Source organism: Rhinoraja longicauda, chromosome 39, assembly GCF_053455715.1.
Source record: "Rhinoraja longicauda isolate Sanriku21f chromosome 39, sRhiLon1.1, whole genome shotgun sequence".
In the NCBI taxonomy this organism is placed as follows: Eukaryota; Metazoa; Chordata; class Chondrichthyes; order Rajiformes; family Arhynchobatidae; genus Rhinoraja; species Rhinoraja longicauda.
The window spans coordinates 3,543,360-3,566,868 of NC_135991.1; the positions used below are offsets into that span (position 1 = coordinate 3,543,360).

General features: G+C 45.9%; 1 protein-coding gene across 1 annotated transcript; it reads left to right on the forward strand.

Moving 5' to 3' along the window:
* The first annotated feature begins 17,139 nt into the window (after positions 1-17,139).
* On the forward strand, positions 17,140-22,672 carry LOC144611100 (putative G-protein coupled receptor 139). The gene is made up of 2 exons (XM_078430172.1): positions 17,140-17,206; positions 21,762-22,672. Exons 1-2 carry the CDS (start codon positions 17,140-17,142, stop codon positions 22,670-22,672), a joined length of 978 nt encoding a protein of 325 aa, XP_078286298.1.
* The last annotated feature ends 837 nt before the right edge of the window (positions 22,673-23,509 follow it).

A 23,509-nucleotide genomic window follows, 5' to 3' on the forward strand; every position in this document is an offset into this window, starting at 1 on the left:
GCAGAATTGTAAGAAATTTACGAGGATGTTGCCAGGACTCAAGGGTCTAAGTTATAGGGAGAGGTTGAGCAGGCTGTGACTCTATTCGTTCGAGCGCTGGAGGATAATGGGTGATCTTACAGAGGTGTACAAAATCATGAAGGAATCGATCTGGTGGACGCACCGAGTCTCTTGCCCAGAGTAGGGGAATCGAAAACCAGTGAACATAGGTTTGAGAAGAAGGGGGGAAAGATGTAATAGGAATCTAACAGGTAGCCTTGTCACACATAGGGAGGTGGGTTTATCGAACGAGCTGCCAGAGGAGGCAGTTGAGGCAGAGACTATCGTAACGTTTAAGAAACAATGAGTGAGATACATGGATTGGACAGGTTTAGAGGATCTGTACCAAACGCAGGTAGGTGGGAGAAGTGTAGATTGGACATGTTGGTCGGTGTGGGCAAGTTGAGCCGAATGGACTGTTTTCACGCTGCATGACTACCTAACTACCACTCTATAAAATCTGAGTCACGAATAGTATTGAGATTCCTTAATCTTACATTTTTTGGAGTTTGTTTGATTGTTAAATTTCACCGGCTCTGCGTGGATAGATGCCGCGGACGTCCAGGTTTTTGAACAAGAAATGTAAAGAACGAAATTAAATAATCTCCCATTTTACCTACGATCTCATAAGGTAAAGCTAAAGTGGAGAATTTCTTTAAAATAAAATATATGAAACCATTTTCGGTTAAGATTCGAGCGGGCCTGGCATTCTCAGCATCTGCCGTTTCCTCTGTGTACAATTTCAGTTAATTGGCCGCAATATGTCATTGAACGGCGGTTCAAATTGGTCTCGTTTACACTTATCGTCACTTTTGGGATGAAAGGCTCTCAAATGTTCAGACATTCGCTTCGCAAGCAATATTTCCTCACTGATACTAATTTGTCTGACACAATATTTAGTTATAGGAAAATAACTGCAGATGCTGTTACAAATCGAAGGTATTTATTCACAAAATGCTGGAGTAACTCAGCAGGTCAGGCAGCATCTCGGGAGAGAAGGAATGGGTGATGTTTCGGGTCGAGACCCTTCTTCAGACTGATGTTTCGGGTCGAGACCCTTCTTCAGACTGATGATAAACAATATTTAGTTATGTTAGGGAGGTTGTAGTGATTCTGCCATTTATTTGTTTCCTGCAATAAAATATCCAGGCATTCCGCATAAGTCAAGTACGAGCAAACTAACCGTGCAGACCATCAAAGTCATGGAGAAACGGTAGTCATGGAGTTTCAGAGCATGGAATTGGGCCTACATCCAAATAGAACAAGATGTCCCATCTTTGCTGGTATTAGTCCAGCCAGAGTGTTTCGGGAGGTGAATGACAGAAGTGTCTGAGAAGGGTTGATGTATAGAGGGCTCTTGGGGTCCAAATCCACAACCTTCTGAAAGTGGCAGCAAACGTAGATAGAGTGGTAAAAAAACAATACGATTTGAATTGGTGGCAGCATTGAGTGCAACAGTCAAGAAGTCACGGTGTAGCTTATGGGTATTTCGTTAAGCCGCAATTAGAGTATTGCGTGCAGTTCTGGTCGCCCCGTTCCGAGAAGAATGTAGAGGCATTGGATAGGGTTCAGACGAGGTTAGCCAGAATGATATCTTGATGAGGGGGCAATCGCAATGGGTGGTTTTCTCTGGAACGTCGGAGGTTGTGGGGAGACCTGATAAAAGTATATATAATGCTTAGAGCGTTGATAGGCTAGACGGCCAGCACCCTTTTCGCAGGGATGCAAATATCAAATACTAGAGGCTGCAGTTTTAAGGGCAACGTTTAAAGGCAATGCTCGGGGCAAGTGCTTTACACAGAGACTGGGGAGAACCTATGATGCGCTGCCGGAGCTGTTGGTGAAGACAAAAGCTACCGTGACATTTAAGAGGCTTTTGGACAGGCATATCGATACGAGGGACTGGGGAGATTTTGATTAAGTGCACGCAAATAGCGGTGGTCCTTGCATCAATTTTATCAGCTACATTGTGACTTGACCGGCCAGTTCCCGTGCTCCACTGTTGCATGTTCTATGAGTGTTGGCGTGATTAACACGGGGAGCTTGACAACAGGGTGCTTTGAGATTGGATCGTTGTTGGAGTCGTTGAACAGGATCACGCAAGATGAGAAATTATACTGTAGGAAAGCTACATTCGAGGAGAGTGTTCAACTTTCCGACCCGATGCATGGAATGGAAGGCTTGTTGAGGTTGAACGATTGTTAATATTCTAGTGGTTAGCGGTGAGCATTATTTTCATTATGTTAGATTGAATTCACTTTTTTATTTGGTGATCGATTCTTCAGCCACTTAAAGGTAGTTTTCCGGACAGACCTTCGCTGCAGTAGATATTAGTATTCGTTTACTGTTGTCAAGTGTGCCGTGTTATGATGAGGAATGTTGTTAGGGTGGCGTTCAGTGAAGTCATACTACGCACAATGAAGTTGTATACAGTTAGTGTGGTGAGAAAAAAATGCCGAGTGCAGAATGTGGGGTTACAGTATTAGAGCGTAACTCTTTCAGGGAAAGAGCAGATAAAAAAGATGAAGGGCTACGATAAGGTTGGTTGGGAGATCGAAACTACACCCTACCTTCTGGGACCTATAATAGAGGAAGAGAAAATGTTCTTACATCTGATGGGACGTGTTTTGAAGGCTTTGTACCTTCTACCCTGCGGGAGAAGGGAGAAGACGGAATAGCCGGTGTTGGAGTGGTACTTGATTGCGCTGGCTGCTTTTTCGGAGCAGCGCTAAATGCAGATGGGGTCGATCGGGGTCTGTTTGGTGGACTGGGCGTCATCCACATCCCTCACAATTTCGTGGGTGCTTGTGTGGAGCTGTTGCCTGGTTAACCTGTGAGGTATTCATAAAAACATAGAAACATAGAAATTACGCGCATGAGGAGGCCATTCGGCCCTTCGACGAGCACCTCAATTCATTGTGAGCATGGCTAATCATCCACAATCTGTGACCAACTTCCCTCCATATCCCTTGATTCCACTAGCCCCCAGAGCTCTATCTAATTCTCTCTTAAATTCATCCAGTGATTTCCTCACCCAGAGAGTTGTGAATTTGTGGAATTCTCTGCCACAGAGGGCAGTGGTGGGCCCGCACCTGTCCTCCACTATCACCCTGAGTACCGGCACACCACAGGGCTGTGTTCTAAGCCCCATGCTCTACTCCCTCTTCACACACGACTGTGTTCCTGCATTCGACACCGACACCATTGTCAAGTTTGCAGACGACACAACGGTAATCGGGCTGATCACCAACGGTGATGAAACAAAATACAGATCGGAGGTGCAGAACCTGGCGGACTGGTGCTCGGATAGCAACCTGTCCCTAAATACCACCAAGACCAAGGAGCTGGTCATCAACTTCCATAGGTCACACAACGGGGACAGTGTGGAGAGAGTGTCCAGCTTCAAGTGTCTAGCTTCAAGTTTCTGGGTACTCACATTTCGGAGGACCTAACATGGTCCAATAACACTGCTGCGCTGGTCAAGAAGGCACAGCAACGACTGTTCTACCTAAGAACACTAAAGAAGTCTGGTCTACCCCAACAGCTGTTGACGACCTTCTACCGCTGCACCATAGAGAGCATCCTAACGCATGGCATCCCTGTGTGGTACCTCAGCTGCACGGAGGCAGAGAGGAAAGCTCTTCAGCGGGTAGTCCATAGAGCTCAGAGGACCATCGGAACACAGCTACCAGCCTTGGAGGGCACCTACAACACACGATGCCTCAGAAAAGCCACCAGCATCCACAAAGACTCTTCAAACCCCTGCAACAGTCTGTTCGAACTTCTACCATCGGGCAGACGATACAAGTCCTTCTACGCCCGCACCTCCAGACTCAGGAACAGCTTCATCCCCAGGGCCATAGCTGCTATGAACCGGTCCTGCTGAGCCGGATGGTCACATCGCACAGTGAACCGGCACAGACCTACTTGCACTTTATTCTGTTTTAAAACTGTTACAATTTGTTTCGTTGGGTTGTTTAAATTAATACTGACTAGCTAATTAATTTATTGCATCGTATGGGAGGCGCATTCCCAATCTCGTTGTACCCCTGTACAATGACAATAAAGATATATTGTATTGTATTGTATTGTATCACTGGATGTATTGTATCACTGGATGAATTTAAGAGAGAGAGAGAGAGAGAGAGAGAGAGAGAGAGAGAGAGAGAGAGAGAGAGAGAGAGAGAGAGAGAGAGAGAGAGAGAGAGAGAGAGAGAGAGAGAGAGAGAGAGAGGGAGAGAGAGAGAGAGAGAGGGAGGAGAGAGAGAGAGAGAGAGAGAGAGAGAGAGAGAGAGAGAGAGAGAGAGAGAGAGAGAGAGAGAGAGAGAGAGAGAGAGAGAGAGAGAGAGAGAGAGAGAGAGAGAGAGAGAGAGAGAGAGAGAGAGAGAGAGAGAGAGAGAGAGATAGAGCTCTGGGGGCTAGTGGAATCAAGGGATATGGGAAGAAGTTGGGCACAGGTTACTGATTGGGGATGATCATCCGAATGGCCTCCTCCTGCACCTATTTTCGATGTTTCTATGTTTCTATGTTAGCATCCTTTCCACAGGCAATGATGGACGATTGTAGGCTCCACCTTTCTTGGATGATCCTTCCAGTCCTTGATTAGTCCTGGCCTCTAGACTCCCACTCCCACGGCACTCACTGTGGAGAAAGGTCTCGACCCGAAAGGTCACCTACTCCTTTTCTCCGGAGATGCTGCGTGACCCGCTGAGTTATTCCAGTGTTTTGCATTAGAAATGTCATTTCAGATATCGTTATGTGCTGGATTTGAAGTTTTGATTTGCAAGCCATCTTTCCCAATGTTTCTTCCCACGCCCACATGGACAACTAATGTCCGATATGCTGAAAATAGTGATGACCATTTTTAATATTGAACAATGAATTCCATTTGATGTGTATGAAGGAACTGCAGATGCTGGTTTAAACCAAAGATAGACAAAAATTGCTGAACCAACTCAGCGGGGCAGGCAGCATCACTGGAGTGAAGGAAAGGATGACGTTTCGGATCTAGACCCTTCTACAGACTGACGTCTCCCATCTTTCACCCTTCAAGATAGATGAGATAGATCCCATCAGGTGCCGAGGACATGTGCACCTTAATGATCTCACGAGTTTCAACACCACATCGCTCTCGGTCTCAAACTGCCCTCGCATATTTATACAATAGACAATAGACAATAGACAATAGGTGCAGGAGGAGGCCATTCGGCCCTTCGAGCCAGCACCGCCATTCAATATGATCATGGCTGATCATTTACAATCAGTACCCCGTTCCTGCCTTCTCCACACATCCCTTGACTCCGCTATCTTTAAGAGCTCTACCTAGCTCTCTCTTGAAAGCATCCAGAGAATTGCCCTCCACTACTTTCTGAGGCAGAGAATTCCACAGGTTTACAACTCTCTGACTGAAAAAGTTTGTGTTCTCCACATCGATCTCACTGTCCTCCAAGTCGTTCTCATCGGTGAATACAGATGCAAACTACTCCTTTAGTAATTTAGCTACATTCAACCTTTCTCTTTGAGCGGTTCCACCTTCACCCTGGTCACCCTCCTGTTTTCAACTCAGTGATCAAATGCCTTGGGATTTTCCTGAATCCGACTTGCCCACCACACGTCATGGCCTCTTTTGGCCTTCTAATCGACTGCTTGACTCCTTTTCTATTTAGTGAATAGAATAGAGGCCACAGTTTAAGTATAAGGGGTAGGCCATTTCGAACGGATATAAAGAAAAACGTTTTCACCCAGAGAGTTATGAATCTATGGATATCTCTGCCTCAGAAAGCAGTGGGGGTCAATTCTCTGGATGCTTTCAAGAGAGAGATAGAGATCTTTAAAATAGCGGAGTCAGGGGATATGGGAAGAAGGCAGGAACGGGGTACTGATTGTGGATGATCAGCCATGATCACAGTTAATGGCGGTGCTGTCACGAAAGGCAAAATGGCCTCCTCCTGCATCCTGTCTATTGTCTATTCGCTTTGTCTTCCTCAATAAGTTCCGTCTGACGACAACTTCTGAAACCTGACAGACGGTTCCGTGTTCTTCCTGATCAAGTTAACAACTTCCTTGGACAATCCACGATTCCCCTGTCTAGCCGCCCTTATCCCTTATTCCTCATGATTCTCCGGTGTGCTGCTTCATCCGCAAGCGTGCGGGCATGCATTAATTGGCCTCTGGAAATTGCCTCATGTGTGTCGACATTAGATGCGTAAGTGGGTAAACGTTGAACAGCTGTGAACTTTAATCCCGCTTCCCACTCTTGCACTGACCTTTCCGACCTGGGCCTCCTCCATTGTCAGAGTGAGGCGAAACGCAAATTGGAGGAACATCATCCCATATTTCGCTTGGGCAGCTGACAACCCAGGGGCATGAATTTTAATGTCTCCAACTTCAAGTAACCCGCATTCCCTTTTTGTCCAACTCCTCCGGCACACAAGCCACGTCAGCTTTTAATAAATAATAATAATAATGATAATAATAATAATAATAATCCTTTATTCGTCCCACAACGGGGGGAATTTGCAGGGTTGCATCAGCAAAGCGGATAGAAAAAATAGATAAGGATTCTTTATATTTAAAATAACGGTAATTATCTTTATTACAATGGTCTCCTGTTCTTCGTTCTCGCATTGCAAACAACTACAATGGCCTGTTCCCTTTATCATTGTCACTTTTTTACATATCTTTTATTTATTTGTTCATTGTCTCTCTACTTCATCATCAATGGCTCTCACTTCGCTTTCCCGTGACTTTCAATCTGAAGAAGGGTCTCTGCCCGAAACGTCACTCATTCCTTCTCTCTAGAGATGCTCATTTACTCCAGCATTTTGGGTCTATCTACGGAAGATCGATGGTCAACTTGGAGTCTCTGTGCTGAAGGGTCTGATTCTATGCTATATTTCGAACCTGAACTAAACTAACTTACCCTGTTACTGCAGTTGGCTGCCGGTTTCATTCCTGTTGGAGTCGACTGTGAGAATGGGCTTGGTCATGCGAATGGTAAGAGGAGAAAATTGCGAGGGATGAGACCGGTGCGTGGAAAAGCAGAATACATTTCAGCACCAGTTTAGTTTAGTTGAGTTTAGTGTAGTTGAATTTAGTTTAGTTTAGATTATTGTTACCTATATCGAGGTGCAGTGAAAAGCTTTTGTTGCGCGCTATCCTGTCAGGCGAAAGACAATCCATGATTACAATCGAGCCATTTGCAATGGATAGATACATGATAACGATCAAATTCATTCTTATTTTGAAACAGTGAACGTAATGGCGATTGTGATCCTGTCTCGGGGAAGATGCGGCCTCTCCGTCTGCACCACTCGATACCTGGTAGCCATGGCAGCGGCGGATCTGTTGTCCCTTATATTTGCAGTCATCTTGACGAGAATCATTTATTATTACTTACCCGGGTCGATCCTCGAGGTCACCCCTGTGTGCAGGGTAGGTGCCGGATTTTTTCTGGTCAGCACGGACTGTTCTGTCTGGTTCACGGTCGCTTTCTCTTTCGACCGCTTTATCGCCATTTGCTGCAATAAGTGGAAAGCGAAATATTGCAACGAGAAAGTAGCATCGGCCGTTCTGGTAACTACCTGCGTTTTGTTTTGCTGTAAAAATGTTCCCGCTTACTTTACTTTTGAACCGGAGAAACTAATCAACGGCGTCCCGTGGGGCTGCCTGAGAAAATCAGATTATTTCACGGAGCAAGGATGGGTGGTCTATGACTGGCTGGATAAAGTGTTAACTCCACTGATTCCATTCGCTTTGATCCTGTTGCTCAATGTCCTGACGGTTAGACACATTTTGGTAGCCAGCAAAATCCGCAAGAGACTGCGGGGTCAGAGAACGGAAGAGAAACGCAGTGACCCGGAGATGGAGAGCAGAAGGAAGTCGATCATTTTGCTCTTCGCCGTTTCCGGCAACTTCATTCTTTTGTGGTTGGTTTACGTCATATATTTCTTCCATTACATCATTGCCCAAATAGACCCCGACCACGATACAGACTCCACGTTCATATTTCAGCAAATCTCATTCATGTTGTTGACTTTAAGCTGCTGCACAAACACGTTTATTTATGGAGTAACTCAATCGAAGTTCCGAGAGCAGGTTAAGATCACAATGAAATATCCGGTGCTATCGATTGTTCAATTGATAATGACACGGAATAGGTAATTGGAATACATCCACAGATATGGATTCTAACATTTATATGGAACATAAAACATAGAACATTAGAGCAGAAACCAGGGCCTTCGGCCCACATGTCTATGCCGAACATAATGCCAAGAAACGTTTATCTGCTTGCACATAATCCATGTCTTTCCATTCCATGCATATCCGCACGCCTACCCAAAAGTCTCTTAAAACCACTATCATATCTACCACCACCACGAGCCCCGGCACCTCGTTCCAGACGCTCCGACACTCCAACCCCATAAATCTCCTTTAAACTTCGCCCCCCTCAACGAAAAACTGCCCTCTCGAACTTGTTATTCCCATCCTCAGAAAGAGGCTCTGACTGTCCACCCCTTTCCGTGCCTCTCATTAATGGCATAAGTTCATATATTCATAAATTATAGGAAAATACTGAAGACATTCGGCCCATCAAGTCTACTCCGCCATTCATTCATGGTTGATCTATCTTTCCCTTAACTCTATTCTCCTGCCTTCTCCCCATGACCCCTGACAACCGTACCATTCAAGAATCTATCAATTTCTGCCTGAAAAATACCCCTTGACGGCCTCCGCAGCTTTCTGTCAACGATTTCCCAGTGATTCGCCACCGTGTGACTAAAGAAATTCCTCCTCTTCTCTTCCCTAAATGAACGTCCTTATACTTGGAGTCTCCGAACTCTGGTCCTAGACTCTCCCACTCGTGGAAACATCCTCTCCACATCTACCCTATCCAGGCTTTTACTATTCGGTAACTTTCAATGAGGTCCCCCATTATCCTTCTATACTCCAGCGAGTAGAGACCCAGTGCGGTCATAAGCTCATGATCTGTTCACCCACTCATCTCTGGGATCATTTTCGTAAACTCCCCGTTGATCTTCCCCAGCGCCAGCACATCCTTTTTCAGATATTAATTTTCCACCGGGTGGCGCCGCGATGCAGACTTTTTCGTCTTTTTTTTGTTATTTTTGGTGTGTTTACAAACTACGTGTTCGTGTTCTCTGCTTTGTTTTATGTGGGTTGGGCGGAAAGTGTGTAGGGGGGGGGGGGGGGGGGAGCGGTGGAAACTTTATTTCAATCTCTTACCTTGCCGGAAATGCGATTGTTTTCCTGATCGTATCTCCGGTCGCTTTGCGGCCAAACGTCGTTAATCGAAACGTTACCCATTCCTGCTCTCCACAGAAGCTGCACGTCCCGCTGAGTTATTCCAGTATTTTGTGTCTTACATCGGACATCCCGTCTCTCCATATGTCTTTCTAAATAGCCTCTTGAACGCCCCTCATGCATCTGCATCCACCGCGGCCCCGGCATGCAGGCTCCAGTCATCCACCATTGTCTGTCACAATAGATAACCTGCCGCATACATCTCCTTTAAACAATCGCCTCTGTGCTTCAAGCTATGCCCTCTAATGTTGCACATTCCTATTCTGGAAAGTAAAAACTTCCCACTATCTACCCTGTCTGTGTAACTTCTGATTTCATAAGTTACCACCCATAGTTATAGTTTTAGTTTCAGTTTGAAAACGAAAACTAAAACCATGGATGATAACTTATGAAATATTACACATTTCTATTCTGGAAACTTCTGTCCATCTACCCTGTCTGGGCAACTTCAGACTTCATAAGTTACCACCCATAGCTAATGAGCGGACTGAAAGAAACATCGCCATCAGAATATTCAACACGCTTGTCAAACCAAACCCTAACCCCAATGCATGCAGTCCTATGTTCTTGTCTAGTATGCTTCTTGGAATTTAGTTTGCCATAAGCATCCGCTTAAATGTCTCAGGTTGATAATTAGCTTTCGGTCAGAACTGGCTAACGCAGCGGTAAAGTTGCTCCCTTACAGCGTCAGAGACCTGGGTTCGATCCTGACAACTTGTAAGTTCTCCCGTGACCTGCGTAGGGTTTCTCCGGTTCCCTCCCACACTCCAATCACGTACAGGTGTGCAGGCTAATTGGCGTGGTAAGTTTGTAAATTGACCCGAGTGTGTGTAGGATAGTGTGTAGGATAATGCGGGGATTGCTGGTCGGCGTGGACTCGGTGGGTGGAAGAGCCTGTTCCCCGTGCTCTACCTCTAAACTCAACTAAACTTACCTGATCTATCATCGGCTGCTAGAGAAGCGGATGTTCGGGTAGAATAGCAGGAAAAAGCGTGTCGAATGATGAAAGGGACGGCATCCGGTGCCGATAATGCGACGTGTTCAATATTCAGGCCGGAAGTGATAGAGAAAACGCAGCTGAAGATGGGAATAATTGATTTGATAGAGTAGCAACTCGGCAACAATATTCAATAGGTCCACCACAGCCATGGCTACCAGGTAGTGAACAGTGCAATAGGAAATCTCGGTCCTCCGGTTGCTAAATACTTCAATTCCCTTCCCATTCCCACAATGACCTATCTGTCCAAGACATCCTCCATTGTCAGAGTGACGCCAAACGCTAACTGGAGGAACAGCATCTCACATTTCGTTTGGACAGCTTCCAACTCAGGGGTATGAGTTACGATTTCTCTAACTTCAAGTAACCCCTGCATCACCTCTCCCTCCACCCCCCCCCCACACACACACCCAAGTCACACCAGCTTCTCGTTCTCACACAGCTAACAATTACCTGTTTTCTTTATCATTGGTACTTTGTTTGCATATCCTTCACTCTTTGTTCTGTGTCTCTCTACAAAATCGGCTATATCTCTCGTTTTCCCTTTCCCGTGACACTCAGCCTGAAGAAGGGTCTCGACCCGAAACGTTACCCATTCCTTCTCTCCGGAAATATTGTGTATGTGCTCAGTTTAAAGCAGCATCTGCAGTTCCAACACGCGCAGACCGGAGTGTTGGAGTTTTGGTGGAAGACATGGACAGCTTTGCCAGCTCAAGTCGACCACTGCAACGCCGACGCAGTGCCGCCGCCATCAAAACGGCCATTTAAGGATTATTAAACGGCCAATTATAGATTTAAGAATCTATAATAATCAGGACTTGAAACTTGAAGGCCACCGGATAGCACCGGGAACGTGGTGACTCTTAGAGTAATAGAGGCGTAGAATCATAGAGTGATACAGTGTGAAAACTTGCCCACACCCAGCCAACATGTCCCAGTTATATTAGTTCCACCTTCCCGCATTTCCTTCATATCCCTCCAAACCGGTCCTATCCAAGTACCTGTCTAACTGTTTCTTAAATGTTTAGATAGTACCTACATCAACTTCCTCGTCCGGCAGCTCGTCCCATACACCTACCACCGATTGTGTGAAAAAGTCACGCTTCAGATTCCAATAAAATCTCCCCCCCCCCCCCTCATATTAAACCGGTACCCTCTGTTTCTCGAATCCGACACTCTGTGAATCCACCCGATGTATTTATCTCATGATTTTATACGTCACCGCTCATCCTCCTCCGCTCCAAAGAATAGAGTCCCGACCTACTCAACCTGTCCTTAGAGCCCAGACCCTTCACAACTCTTTGTGTACTACCATAATTTAGTCCCAAAATGCTGGAGTAACTCAGCAGGTCAGGCAGCATCTCGGGAGAGAAGGAATGGGTGACGTTTCGGGTCGAGCCCCTTCGAAACGTCACCCATTCCTTCTCTCCCGAGATGCTGCCTGACCTGCTGAGTTACTCCAGCATTTTGTGAATAAATCGATTTGTACCAGCATCTGCAGTTATTTTCTTATACCATAATTTATTCTACCGCTCTTATGCTACGAATGTTGCATTTTGTACTTATAACTGTGCTTGTGTGCAGTGTGACTTTACGAATTTGTATAAAATTTTATGTACTGAATTTCACGACATTTCTGTACATGTGACAATAAAGAAACATTGAACAATTGGCAGAGGAATCGCCAATCAGTTTGACAATTTCCTCTTCTGACGAGTTCCGCAGTATAAAGTTTGGATGGTGACATCAGTCTCTCCTGCTGTTATCAGACATATCGGGGGCGGCACAGTGGCGCAACAGTAGAGTTGCTGCCTTACAGCGTCAAATATCGGGGTTCGATCCTGACTACTGGTGCTCTCTGCACGGAGTTTGTACCTTCTCCACGTGACCGTGTGGGTCTACCCCGTGTGCTCCGGTTTCCTCTCACATTCCAAACACGTACAGGGTTGTAGGTTAATTGGCTTCGGTAAAGATTGCAAATTGTACATTGTCTCCGATAATTTGTCCCTAAGATAGAACTAGGGTGCCGGGATCGTTGGGCTCGCTGGACCGAATGGCCTGTTTCGACCATGTGTCGCTAAACTAAACTACCATGCGGTCCTCTCGTAAACGAAGGATGTAGTTCTGATCCTCCAATCGACCACTTTGCATCCGTTGATCTGCGCATTCGGTTCAGCTCTGACACGAGATGCTGTACTCTGTTTATTTTCCCTTTTGCACCACCGGTTCTCCTGATGTATGGGCTGATCTGCTTGGACAGCATGTAAAATAAAGTTGTTTCAATGTACCTCAGAAGAGGTGATATCAGTAAACCAATGCGGAAAATAAACGAACACCAATACCAGAAAGTAAACAACGATTGGAAGTAAAAGGTGATATATTTACCAAATCATTCAAATATTTCTAATAGTTTATTTAAAAATGTTTCCTCGATGTCTAGATTTTGGATCCCCGTGCAGATCAACCCATACATTTGTTTTATATCGGTACGTGCTCCGAGATATATTTAGAAACTTTATTTTGAGTGCAATCCAGTCATAGCAGCCCATACAGGAGGACATCAGGTGGTGAAAAAAGAAAATATACTGAGCATAGATTATAGTGTTACGGCAGCAACGACAGTGCAGAATAAAAAGGTGCAATTGCAGAACCGAGATATAATCCTTAGTTTATTGATGGACCTCTCAGAAATCCGATAACTGCCAGGAAGACGTTGTTTATGACTTTCCTGCAGGGCTTTCATCCTTTTGTATCTTCTGCGCAAAGGGAAGGGGAGAAGTTGGAAAGTTGGAGTCGTCCTTAAATATGGAGACAGTGTGCAGTGTAGATGTAGCTCCGGTAGCCAGGTGAAAGGGGTGGGGGTGGGGGGGGCGGGGACGCGGGGGTAGGGGTTGGTTTGCCTTCTTGCTCCTATCGATGTTGTGGTTGAACGAAGACCAATTATTGATGATATTCACCACTGGGAACTTTATACTCTTCCAAATTCAGTGCTATTCTTTTGGACCGGAAATTGACCAGCTCGTCGCTTCCCGAAGTCTTGACCAGGTCACTTGTGATGATTTAACGTGGTTAATTACTGAAAATATTCTATGGATGCATTGGTCATAATACTTCGGAATGTCTGCAGATCACAGCAGATATCGATAGCACTGGGAATTGAAGCACCAATACGCGCAGGAAAACCACACTTCTATCGATTTCGAAGGGCAATGGTAGAATTAGTGGAGGCCACAGCCACATAGTGACATCAGGCGTCCTCGATGAGTCGCTAGACTCGGCGTTTGGAAGGAAAGATGATAATGGAGGAATTGGGCGAAGGGGCCCAAACAATTAGAAAATGGGAGAAATTTGGGAGAACATGCAGGGTTTGGGAGAAGGCGTTTGTAAGCAGGACAAAGCGACACTTAATTGAATACTTGGGGGAATGATGGAATAAATGGAAAATGGGAGAACGTTGAACAATTGGGAGATGACTTTTGTAAATAGGATAGCGCACTGTTAATTGGTGGACGAGGAAGCGCCGGTAAGTGGGACTAGATTAGATGGAAATATCTTGTTCCCCATTGACAGCTTGGGACAATACAGCCGGCATGTTTCCAGGCTGTATTATGTTATGCTCCTCCGATTATATTCTAGTTTATGCTGGAGCATTGTTTAATAAAAAAGCAATAAAGTTTGCTACCGATAATACTCTACGCCTGTATTTATTCGCAAAATGCTGGAGTAACTCAGCAGGTCAGGCAGCATCCCAGGAGAGAAGGAATGGGTGACGTTTCGGGTCGAGACCCTTCTTCAGACTGATGTCAGGGGGGCGGGACAAAGGAAGGATATAGGTGGAGACAGGAAGATAGAGGGAGATCTGGGAAGGGGGAGGGGAAGAGAGGGACAGAGGAACTATCTAAAGTTGGAGAAGTCGATGTTCATACCGCTGGGCTGCAAGCTGCCCAAGCGAAATATGAGGTGCTGTTCCTCCAATTTCTGTTGGTCCTTACTATGGCACTGGAGGAGGCCCGTGACAGAAAGGTCAGACTGGGAGTGGGAGGGGGAGTTGAAGTGCTCAGCCACCGGGAGATCAGGTTGGTTAAGGCGGACTGAGCGAAGGTGTTGAGGGAAACGATCGCCGAGCCTGTGTTTGGTTTCGCCGATGTAAAGAAGTTGACATCTTGAGCAGCGAATGCAATAGATGAGGTTGGAGGAGGTGCAGGTGAACCTCTGTCTCACCTGGAAAGACTGTTTGGGTCTTTGGATGGAGTTGAGGGGGGAGGTAAAGGGACAGGTGTTGCATCTTCTGCGGGTGCAAAAATTGATGAAATGCAAAAATCGTGTAAAAATTGTATCAAGCACTTTGTTTACATTACCTTTCATCCACCGCGCGGCTGCCGCTCCATCATAATAAATAATAATTATATTCTAAATTATACGAGGATTGCTAAGATTTACCAGGATGTCTACCTTCTAAATCTTACAATCGGTGCTTGCAACCTAGTTCTCGGTTATTAAAGAGATTACGAAATGCAACGGCCTCAACATGTATCCATGGGAAATACCACATCGTCTTTCTGCAGTTGTACAGGGCCGTTGTGAGACCACAGCTGGAGTATTGTGTGCAGTTTTGGTCTACAAATTTGAGGAAAGACATTCTTGCCAATGAGGGAGTGCAGCGTAGGTTCACGAGGTTAATTCCTGGGATGGCGGGACTGTCATATGTTGAAAGACTGGAGCGACTGGGCTTGTATACACTGAAATTTAGAAGGACGAGAGGGGATCTTATTGAAACATCTCAGATTATTAATGGATTGGACACGCTTGAGGCAGGAAACATGTTCCCAATGTTGGGGCAGTCCACAACCAGGGGGCACAGTTTAAGAATAAGGGGTCGGCCATTTAGAACGGAGATGACGAAAAACTTTATCACTCAGACAGTTGTGAATCTGTGGAATTCTCTGCCTCAGAAGGGAGTGGAGGCCAATTATCTGCATGCTTTCAAGAGAGAGTCAGATATAGCTCTTAAAGATAGCTGAGTCAATGAATATGGGGGAAAGGCAGGAACCAGGTACAGATTGAGGATGAACAGCCATGATCACATTGAATGGATGGCGGTGCTAGCTCGAAGTGCCGAATGGCCTACATTGTCTATTGTCTATTTTCTATTGTCTTTCTCCAGTCTGGGAAACAACAATGCAGGAAAACCCCAAGCACAATTTGTCTCCTGTTCGGTGACACGCTGAACATCTTTGCTTTGCGTCACTTAAAGGCAGATCATCGTATACAAGAGAACAACAGGAGGCGTATCCCCCTCAACCGCGTCGCTGCAGCCCGTAAATATGTATAGGTGTGGGTTTTGTCCTTAGTACTACCATTTACTTAATCTTCCAGGCGTGAATTCCCTCCCTTTCTGGCAGGTCATACTTCTGTTTTGGGCTCGGTAACCATCCTCTTCCGTTTAAATGAATAAAAGACACAGCATGTGGATTGACCATTCGGCCACTGTCCGCAGGGACCTTTGATCACCCGTTCGTGTTATCTCACAATCGCACCCACACCTTACACATTAGGACAATTATCAGAGGTCAATAAAACTCCAAATCCGCAGATTCTTGGGATGCGGAAGGAAACGATCAGAGGAAACCGACGCGGTCTCAATGAGAATTTCATGCCCCATAATGGGGCTCCCCAAGTCAGTTCCATTGACTCGCATTTTGCCCATGTCTCTCAAAACATCTCCTATCCGCTTATCTATCCGAATCTCTCTTAAATGTTGTTATTTTACCTGCCTGAAGCCTGGTGGCTCGTCCCATTTACCCTCCTCAGTCTTTGACCCTAATATGCTTATTAAATATTTCCTCGTTCACATTATACCCACTTTATACTTTTTGGGGGTAAAAGTCTCTGTGCATTCATCCTATTTATTGCCCTCGTGGATATCGTCCAACTCGATAAGATCAACCCTCAGCCTCTTACCCAAGGTTTCAAGGTTGACAAGGTGAGTTTATTGTCACATGTACCAATTAAGGTGCAGTGAAATTCAGATTGCCGTACAGTCATACCAATAAAGAGCAACAAGGCACCCAAGTAAATTGTTTACATGAACATCCATCACAACGACTGCCCCACATTCCTCACTGTGATGGAAGGCAAAAACACGTTCATTCTTCTTCCCTTCTTTGTTCTCCCGTGGTCGGGGCACTCGAACCTTCCGGTGTCCGGGTGATCTTGGCTTCCGCAACCGGCGGTCGAGGCATCCGCATCGGGGCGATCAAGCCCCCGCACCGGGGGGATCTCAGCTCCCCGTGCCGGTCGATCGGACTCCCTAGACGGGGTTGGTCGAACCTCCTGCGGCTTGGAGCTTGCCGGCATCAGTCTCTACACGAGATTGCGAACTTCTCGATGTTTAAACCGATGTTGCTCTCCATGCAATGAAGCCCAAACCTTCCCAGACCTTTGATTCCCTTATCATAGGAGAGAAAAACAAGGTGCATTCACTCTATCAACTCCCCTCCCCCCCCCCCCTCTCCCCCCTCCCCCCCTCCCCCCTCCCCCACTACACCCACCGTGAATTGAAGCAGGGGAATACGATCTGTAATTCGTTTTCAAATTAATCTCCAATTCTTCTTGGCTGAAATTTGCTCTGATGACGTAATCTGTATTTTGTACGGCGACTGAGATATTTTTGGAAGCACATTTGGGAATTACTATGATATAAATTACAGGCGAAATGAAGGGATCATAATCATAGAGATTACCCGCGGAGCCAAGAAAGCTGCCTTCCAAAGAAAATGAGGGAAACATTTGAATTGATTGAGAAAATCTATTACGTTTTCCTTTCCATCATTGGTGTTCCTGGTAAGTGAATGGGGTTATAGTTGATTAGATTTTTAGATTTTGTTTAGATTTATAGATATATAGCGCGGAAACAGGCCCTTCGGCCCACCGAGTCCGCGCCGCTCAGCGATCCCCGCACTAACCCGATCTTACACACACTACCACACCAGGGACAATTTTCACATTTACCTATATTCAATTAACCTACATACCTGTCCGTCTTTGGAGTGTGGGAGGAAACCGAAGATCTCGGGGGAAAAACCCACGCAGGTCACGGGGAGAACGTACAAACTCCGTACAGACGGCGCCCGTAGTCAGGATCGAACCTGAGTCTCCGGCGCTGCATTCGCTGTAAGGCAGCACCTCTACCGCTGCGCCACCGTGCCGCCATTGCAATGGCAATGGCCTTCATCTGCTCTGTAGGAGTCAGCTTCTTTCAACGAAGAAAACGATTCTTAGCAACTCGACTCATTGACGTTCGATTTAGATCAACAGACTTCAAATGAGTTATTTAATTATGGAAGATATCCATTGATAGCCTTCTATCTTGTCGGTTCGTGGTAAGGGATTTAGTTCTGGGGCAGTCTGTCACTGAGGTTTTGATGAAAATCTCGTCCTCATTTATTAATTATTCAAAAATTGTACTCAATTATTTAAAAACAATATTTACAATACAACAAAACAAAAGATAAGCCACCACCAGAATACTATATAAACAAATGAAACTATTGCACAATTATATTACAATCCCCATCCAGGATGCACCCAACCCCCCGCGGTGCCCAGGGGTCCCGGAAATCCACCAGGGTGACCGTGGACAGCGCTTAGTCCCTCTCCAACACCATCCGGGCGCGGACATAACCCCGGAAAAGGGGCAGGCAGCTGTCTCGGGCAGAGCCCTCTTTCGGCTGGCGCAGTGAGTCGCGAATGGCCAGCTTGAGCACGCTTGTCTCATGGGGAGTTTCTTCGGTTTTTAGAATATTCACCTTTTTCACCGAACGTTTTCACCGAACATTTGTTTATTTTAATGTTGAAAGTGAAAAAAAGAAATGAAAGAAAACTATTTTAATTTAATCGCAATTTCGACACATTAAGATTGAACATTTAAATGTTAAATTTGAGAGTTTATTAGACATAAAACAAATCAATATATTTGCATTTAAAGTAGTGTAGAGGAACTCACGGTTCAGGCTATTCCACCATCACTCATATGTCATGTATTTCCGGCCGCTGTTCCACAGATTCACAACTCTCTGGGTGTAAGCGTATTTCCTCGTCGCAGGCTTAAATGGCCCACCCATTATTCTTAAACTGGTTCTGAGCTCCCCCAACATGGGGGATATTTTCCTGTATCTAGCCTGTCGAATCCCTTAAAACGCACGTTTCCTAAAATTCTGCAGTGACTGACTGCCTTTCGAACTTAGACCTTTTTCTTCAAAGAACGCATTTTTAATCTTTCGTCTGCCATTTCTTTCTTTCCTCTAATGAAATCTTCAGACTTTATGAAATGCGATGAAAGAATGGATCGACTGAGCTTGTATTCACTGGAATTTAGAAAGGTGAGAAGGGGTCTGATAAAAAGGTATACAATTTTTAAGGGATTGGACATGTTAGATGCAGGAAAATATCCCCCATGTTGGGGGAACTCAGAACCACAGTTTAAGAATAATGGGTGGGCCTGCGATGAGGAAATACGTTTACACCCAGAGAGTTGTGAATCTGTGGAATTCTCTGCCACAGAAGGCAGTGGAGGTCAATTCAGCAGCTGTATCCAAGAGAGAGTTAGATATAGCTCTCAGGGCGAGCAGAATCTAGGGATATGGGGGAAATCTGGATCGGGGTACTGATTGAGTAAAGCCATGATCAAATTGAATGGCGGTGCTGGCTCGAAGGGCCAAAAGGCCTACTCCTGCACTTATTTTCTATGCTTCTATGCTTCACTTTTTGTTTTGGTGTATTGTTGTCATGTGTACATGATTTTGGTTGCATACGATGCAGTCAATGATACCGTATACGAGTCCAATCAAGCCATACGCAGGTAGTGTAGGAAGTAACTGCATATGCTGGTTGACACCGAAGATCGGCACGAAATGCTGGAGTAACTCTGCGGGTCAGGAAGCATCCCTTGAGAAAAAAGAACAGGTAACATTTCGGGTGGAGACCCTTGTTCAGGCTGAAAGCACCGGTAGTAGAAATGTTTTTTAAAAAAACACAGTTCAAAATATATTCTTACAGCATTATGGCTGAACAGCAGCGAATGGACACCTTGGCCCACCTTGTACATGCCGACTTTCAGTTGCCATTGTAGGGTAGAGTTACCCTGCATTTGGCCTTCAGTCCCATAAATCTTTCCTTTTTTTGTGAATTCTGCCTCCCTCTGCACGGACGATGGCCAACCCGTTGAATGTTTCGAGTATTTATCCCCCTTATAGATTCGATTTCAAAGAGGAGAAATTTCATTCCAGAACTCGTTATGTGCCGGATTTGAAATGTTGATTTGCAAACACTCTTTCCAAATGTCCTTTGCCTCGGTGTTTGGGGCTAGTATTCCCAATGTCCAACGTACTGAGTACAGAATTGCGTTTATTACTATTGAAATGTGGGGTACATTGTAACTGCCAGTCAGATTATCAGATTTAAACTGACAATTTGAGGTATTCAGATTTAGCAGCCGAGGCAAAACAACGCGGCTGGCGTGCCCAGGTGCTCCCCCTAGAGGTTGGTTGTAGAGGGTTTGTAGCCATGTCAACAACCAGACTCCTGAAGAGAATGGGAGTCCGAGGACGGGCCTTCCGGCAAGCCGTCAGGTCACTGTCAGAGGCTGCCGAGCGAAACAGCAACTGGCTGTGGCTGAAGAGGAAAGACTCCAACTGGTCTGCAAAATGATCAGCAACCGGGGTAAAAACGGAGGGGAGCGCACCTGGGATGCCAGGTATCGCTGTTGAGCCCTCTGGAGGTGTCGTGGGCCTATCAACGAAACACCAAGGAAGGAGGGTGCCCACCTGATGACCCCAATGAAGTATTTACCCCTACCCCCACTCAAGAGATTAAGAAGGTGCCGATTACAGTAGGGATTGTAATACCAAGTCCTATAAACTCAACTGATTGGGCAGCACACTGGCGCAGCTGGCAGATTAGCCGCATCAGAGCGCTTGAAGCCCAGGTTCGAGCCTGACCTCGGTACCTGACTGTGTGGAGTTTGCACATTCTCCCTGTGACTGTGTGGGATTCCAGCAGATGCTCCGGTTCCCTCCCACGTCACGAAGATCTGCGTGTTTGTAGGTTCGTGTGAGTCTGTACATTGCCTCGATTGAACAGGCAGAGCATGTAAAAGTGGGAAAACAATGTTCTACTGTGAACGGGAGATCGATAGTTGAAATGGACTAGATTAACCGACGGCCATGTTTCCATGCAGGGTCTGTGAACGAAACCTGTTTATTCTACTTTAGTTTATAGATACCACATGGCAACAGGCCCCTCGGCCCGCAGACTCCGCGCCGACCAGCTATCCCCGCACATTAATACTATCCTACATACACTAGGCCAAATTTACAATTTACCAAAGCAATTAACCGAGATACCTGTGCGTATTTGGAGTGTGGGAGGAAACCTGAGCACACGGAGAAAACTCACGCAGGTCACGGGAAGAACGTACAAACTCCGTACAGACAGCACCCGCAGTCAGGATCGAACCCGGGTCTCTGTGGCTGTGACGCACCCACTCTACCGCAGCGCCACCGGTGTGTCGTACCAATTGGTGTTGGTAGCGGATATGGAAAGAAGGGTAAATTTCGAGCGATGTGATCGGTACGTACAACAGCATAATATAGACAATAGACAATAGGTGCAGGAGGCCATTCGGCCCTTCGAGTCAGCACCGCCATTCAATGTGATCATGGCTGATCATTCTCAATCAGTGCCCCGTTCCTACCTTCTCCCCATACCCCCTGACTCCGCTATCCTTAAGAGTCCTATCTAGCTCTCTCTTGAATGCATTCAGAGAATTGGCCTCCTCTGCCTTCTGAGGCAGAGAATTCCACTGATTCACTCTGACTGAAAATGTTTTTCCTCATCTCCGTTCTAAATGGCCTACCCCTTATTCTTAAACTGTGGCTCCTTGTTCTGGACTCCCCCAACATTGGGAACATGTCTCCTGCCTCTAACATGCCCAACCCCTTAATAGTCTTATACGTTTTGATAAGATCCCTCTCTTATCCTTCTAAAGCCCAGTGTATACAAGCCTAGTCGCTCCAGTCTTTCAACATATGACAGTCCCGCCATTCCGGGAATTAACCTAGTAAACCTACGCTGCACGCCCTCTATAGCAAGAATATCCTTCCTCAAATCTGGAGACCAAAACTGCACACAGTACTCCAGGTGCGGTCTCACTTGGGCCCTGTACAACTGCAGAAGGACCTCTTTGCTCCTATACTCAACTCCTCTTGTTATGAAGGCCAACATTCCATTGGCTTTCTTCACTGCCTGCTGTACCTGCATGCTTCCTTTCAGCACTAGGACACCCAGATCTCGTTGTATATTTCAGGACGATCTAATTAATCTTTTTTTTTTGAAACAGTGAACGTCCTGGCGATTGTGATCCTGTCCCAGGGTAAATGTGGCCTCTCCATCTGCACGACGCGATACCTGGTCGCCATGGCAGCGGCGGACCTGTTGTCCATTATAATCACAGTAATCATATGGAGGATCATTTATTATTATATCCCAGGCTCTATCCTAGAGGTAACGCCGGTGTGCGGTGTAATTGCCGGTCTGTTCTCCTTCATCACGGACTGTTCTGTTTGGTTCACGGTCGCTTTCTCTTTCGATCGCTTTGTCGCCATTTGCTGCAATAAGTGGAAAGCGAAATATTGCAGCGGTAAAGTAGCAGCTGCCGTTCTGGCAACTACCAGCATTTTCTTTTTTTGTAAAGATGTCCCCGTTTACTTTACGTTCGAACCTGAGACGCTGGTGAACGGTGTCCCGTGGGGCTGTCTGAGAAAATCAGTTTATTTCACGGAGCCGGGATGGGTGGCATACGATTGCCTGGATAAAGTGTTGAGTCCACTGTTCCCATTCGCGTTGATCCTCTTGCTCAATGCCCTGACGGTGAGATACATTTTGGTGTCCAATAGAATCCGTAAGAGACTGAGGGGTCACAGAACAGAAGAGAAAAGCAGTGATCCGGAAATGGAGAGCAGAAGGAAGTCGGTCATTTTGCTCTTTGCGCTATCCGGCAACTTCCTTCTTTTGTGGTTGGCTTACGTCATATATTTCTTCCATTACGTCATTGCTCAAATAAATCCAGAGCACGACACTGACTCCACGTTCATATTTCAGCAAATCTCGTTCATGTTGTTGACCTTAAGTTGCTGCACAAACACGTTCATTTATGCAGTAACTCAGACGAAGTTCCGAGAGCAGCTTGAGAGCGCGTTGAAATATCCGATCATCACCGTCATTCAATTAGGTACGGTTCGGAATAGATGAATACATCCACTTGTATGTTCCAGAATTATCGTAGAACATAGAACATCACAACTAGACCTCACCCTGTCAATGCCCGACATGATGCCAATGGAAAATCTTACCTGCCGGCGCACAATATATATCCCTCAATAACCCATATAAGTGTGTGTGTGCATCCAAAAGTGTCCTGCATGTCACCATTGTATCTCCCTCAACCACCTTCCTGCCACCCAACACCAACTTTGTAAAAATTGTTCCCGTATACCACCACCCCCCCCTTTAAAGTTTGTTCTTCTCACCTTCAAGCTACGCTGTCTGCTATTTTATGTTTCACCATGCAGAAACAAAGCTGGTGTCTATTTACCCCATCTCTGCACCTCAAACGTTTATAGCTATCGGCTGTTCTCTCAACCTCACCCGTTACAGAGAAAACAATTCATCTCATCCTAATCTCCACCAGCACCGAATATTCCGCAAATCCGCGCCTCTATCTGGTAAACCTCATCTGCATCCTTTCCAAAGGACCGACATCCTTCCTGCAATAAGGTGTACAGAACTTCACGTAATACGACAAATGCGCCACAACCAACGTTCTCTGAACCTAAGGTCACCTCCTCGGTGTATAACGCTACGTCATGAATTCCAGACTCTAATACTCGATGCTCCGATCCATGAAGGCAAGCATCTCCCCGCCTTATTCGCCACTGTAGCTAGTTATCTTGCCACTTAAGGCTGGTTATGGACCCCCAAGATTCCTCTCTACAGGTCTTGGCTTTTAATTAAATATTTCCCCTTATATTCGACCACCCAGTAGGAAACAGATCGACCCGCTGCTCATCGGCAAATACATTTGTTATT

Excerpts from the sequence above, each read along its gene's own strand:
- LOC144611100 (XM_078430172.1), top strand. The coding sequence starts at position 17,140 with ATGAGGGAAACATTTGAATTGATTGAGAAAATCTATTACGTTTTCCTT. Across the intron at positions 17,207-21,761 it reads TTCCATCATTGGTGTTCCTG|TGAACGTCCTGGCGATTGTG; the intron begins GTAAGTGAATGG and ends TTTTTGAAACAG.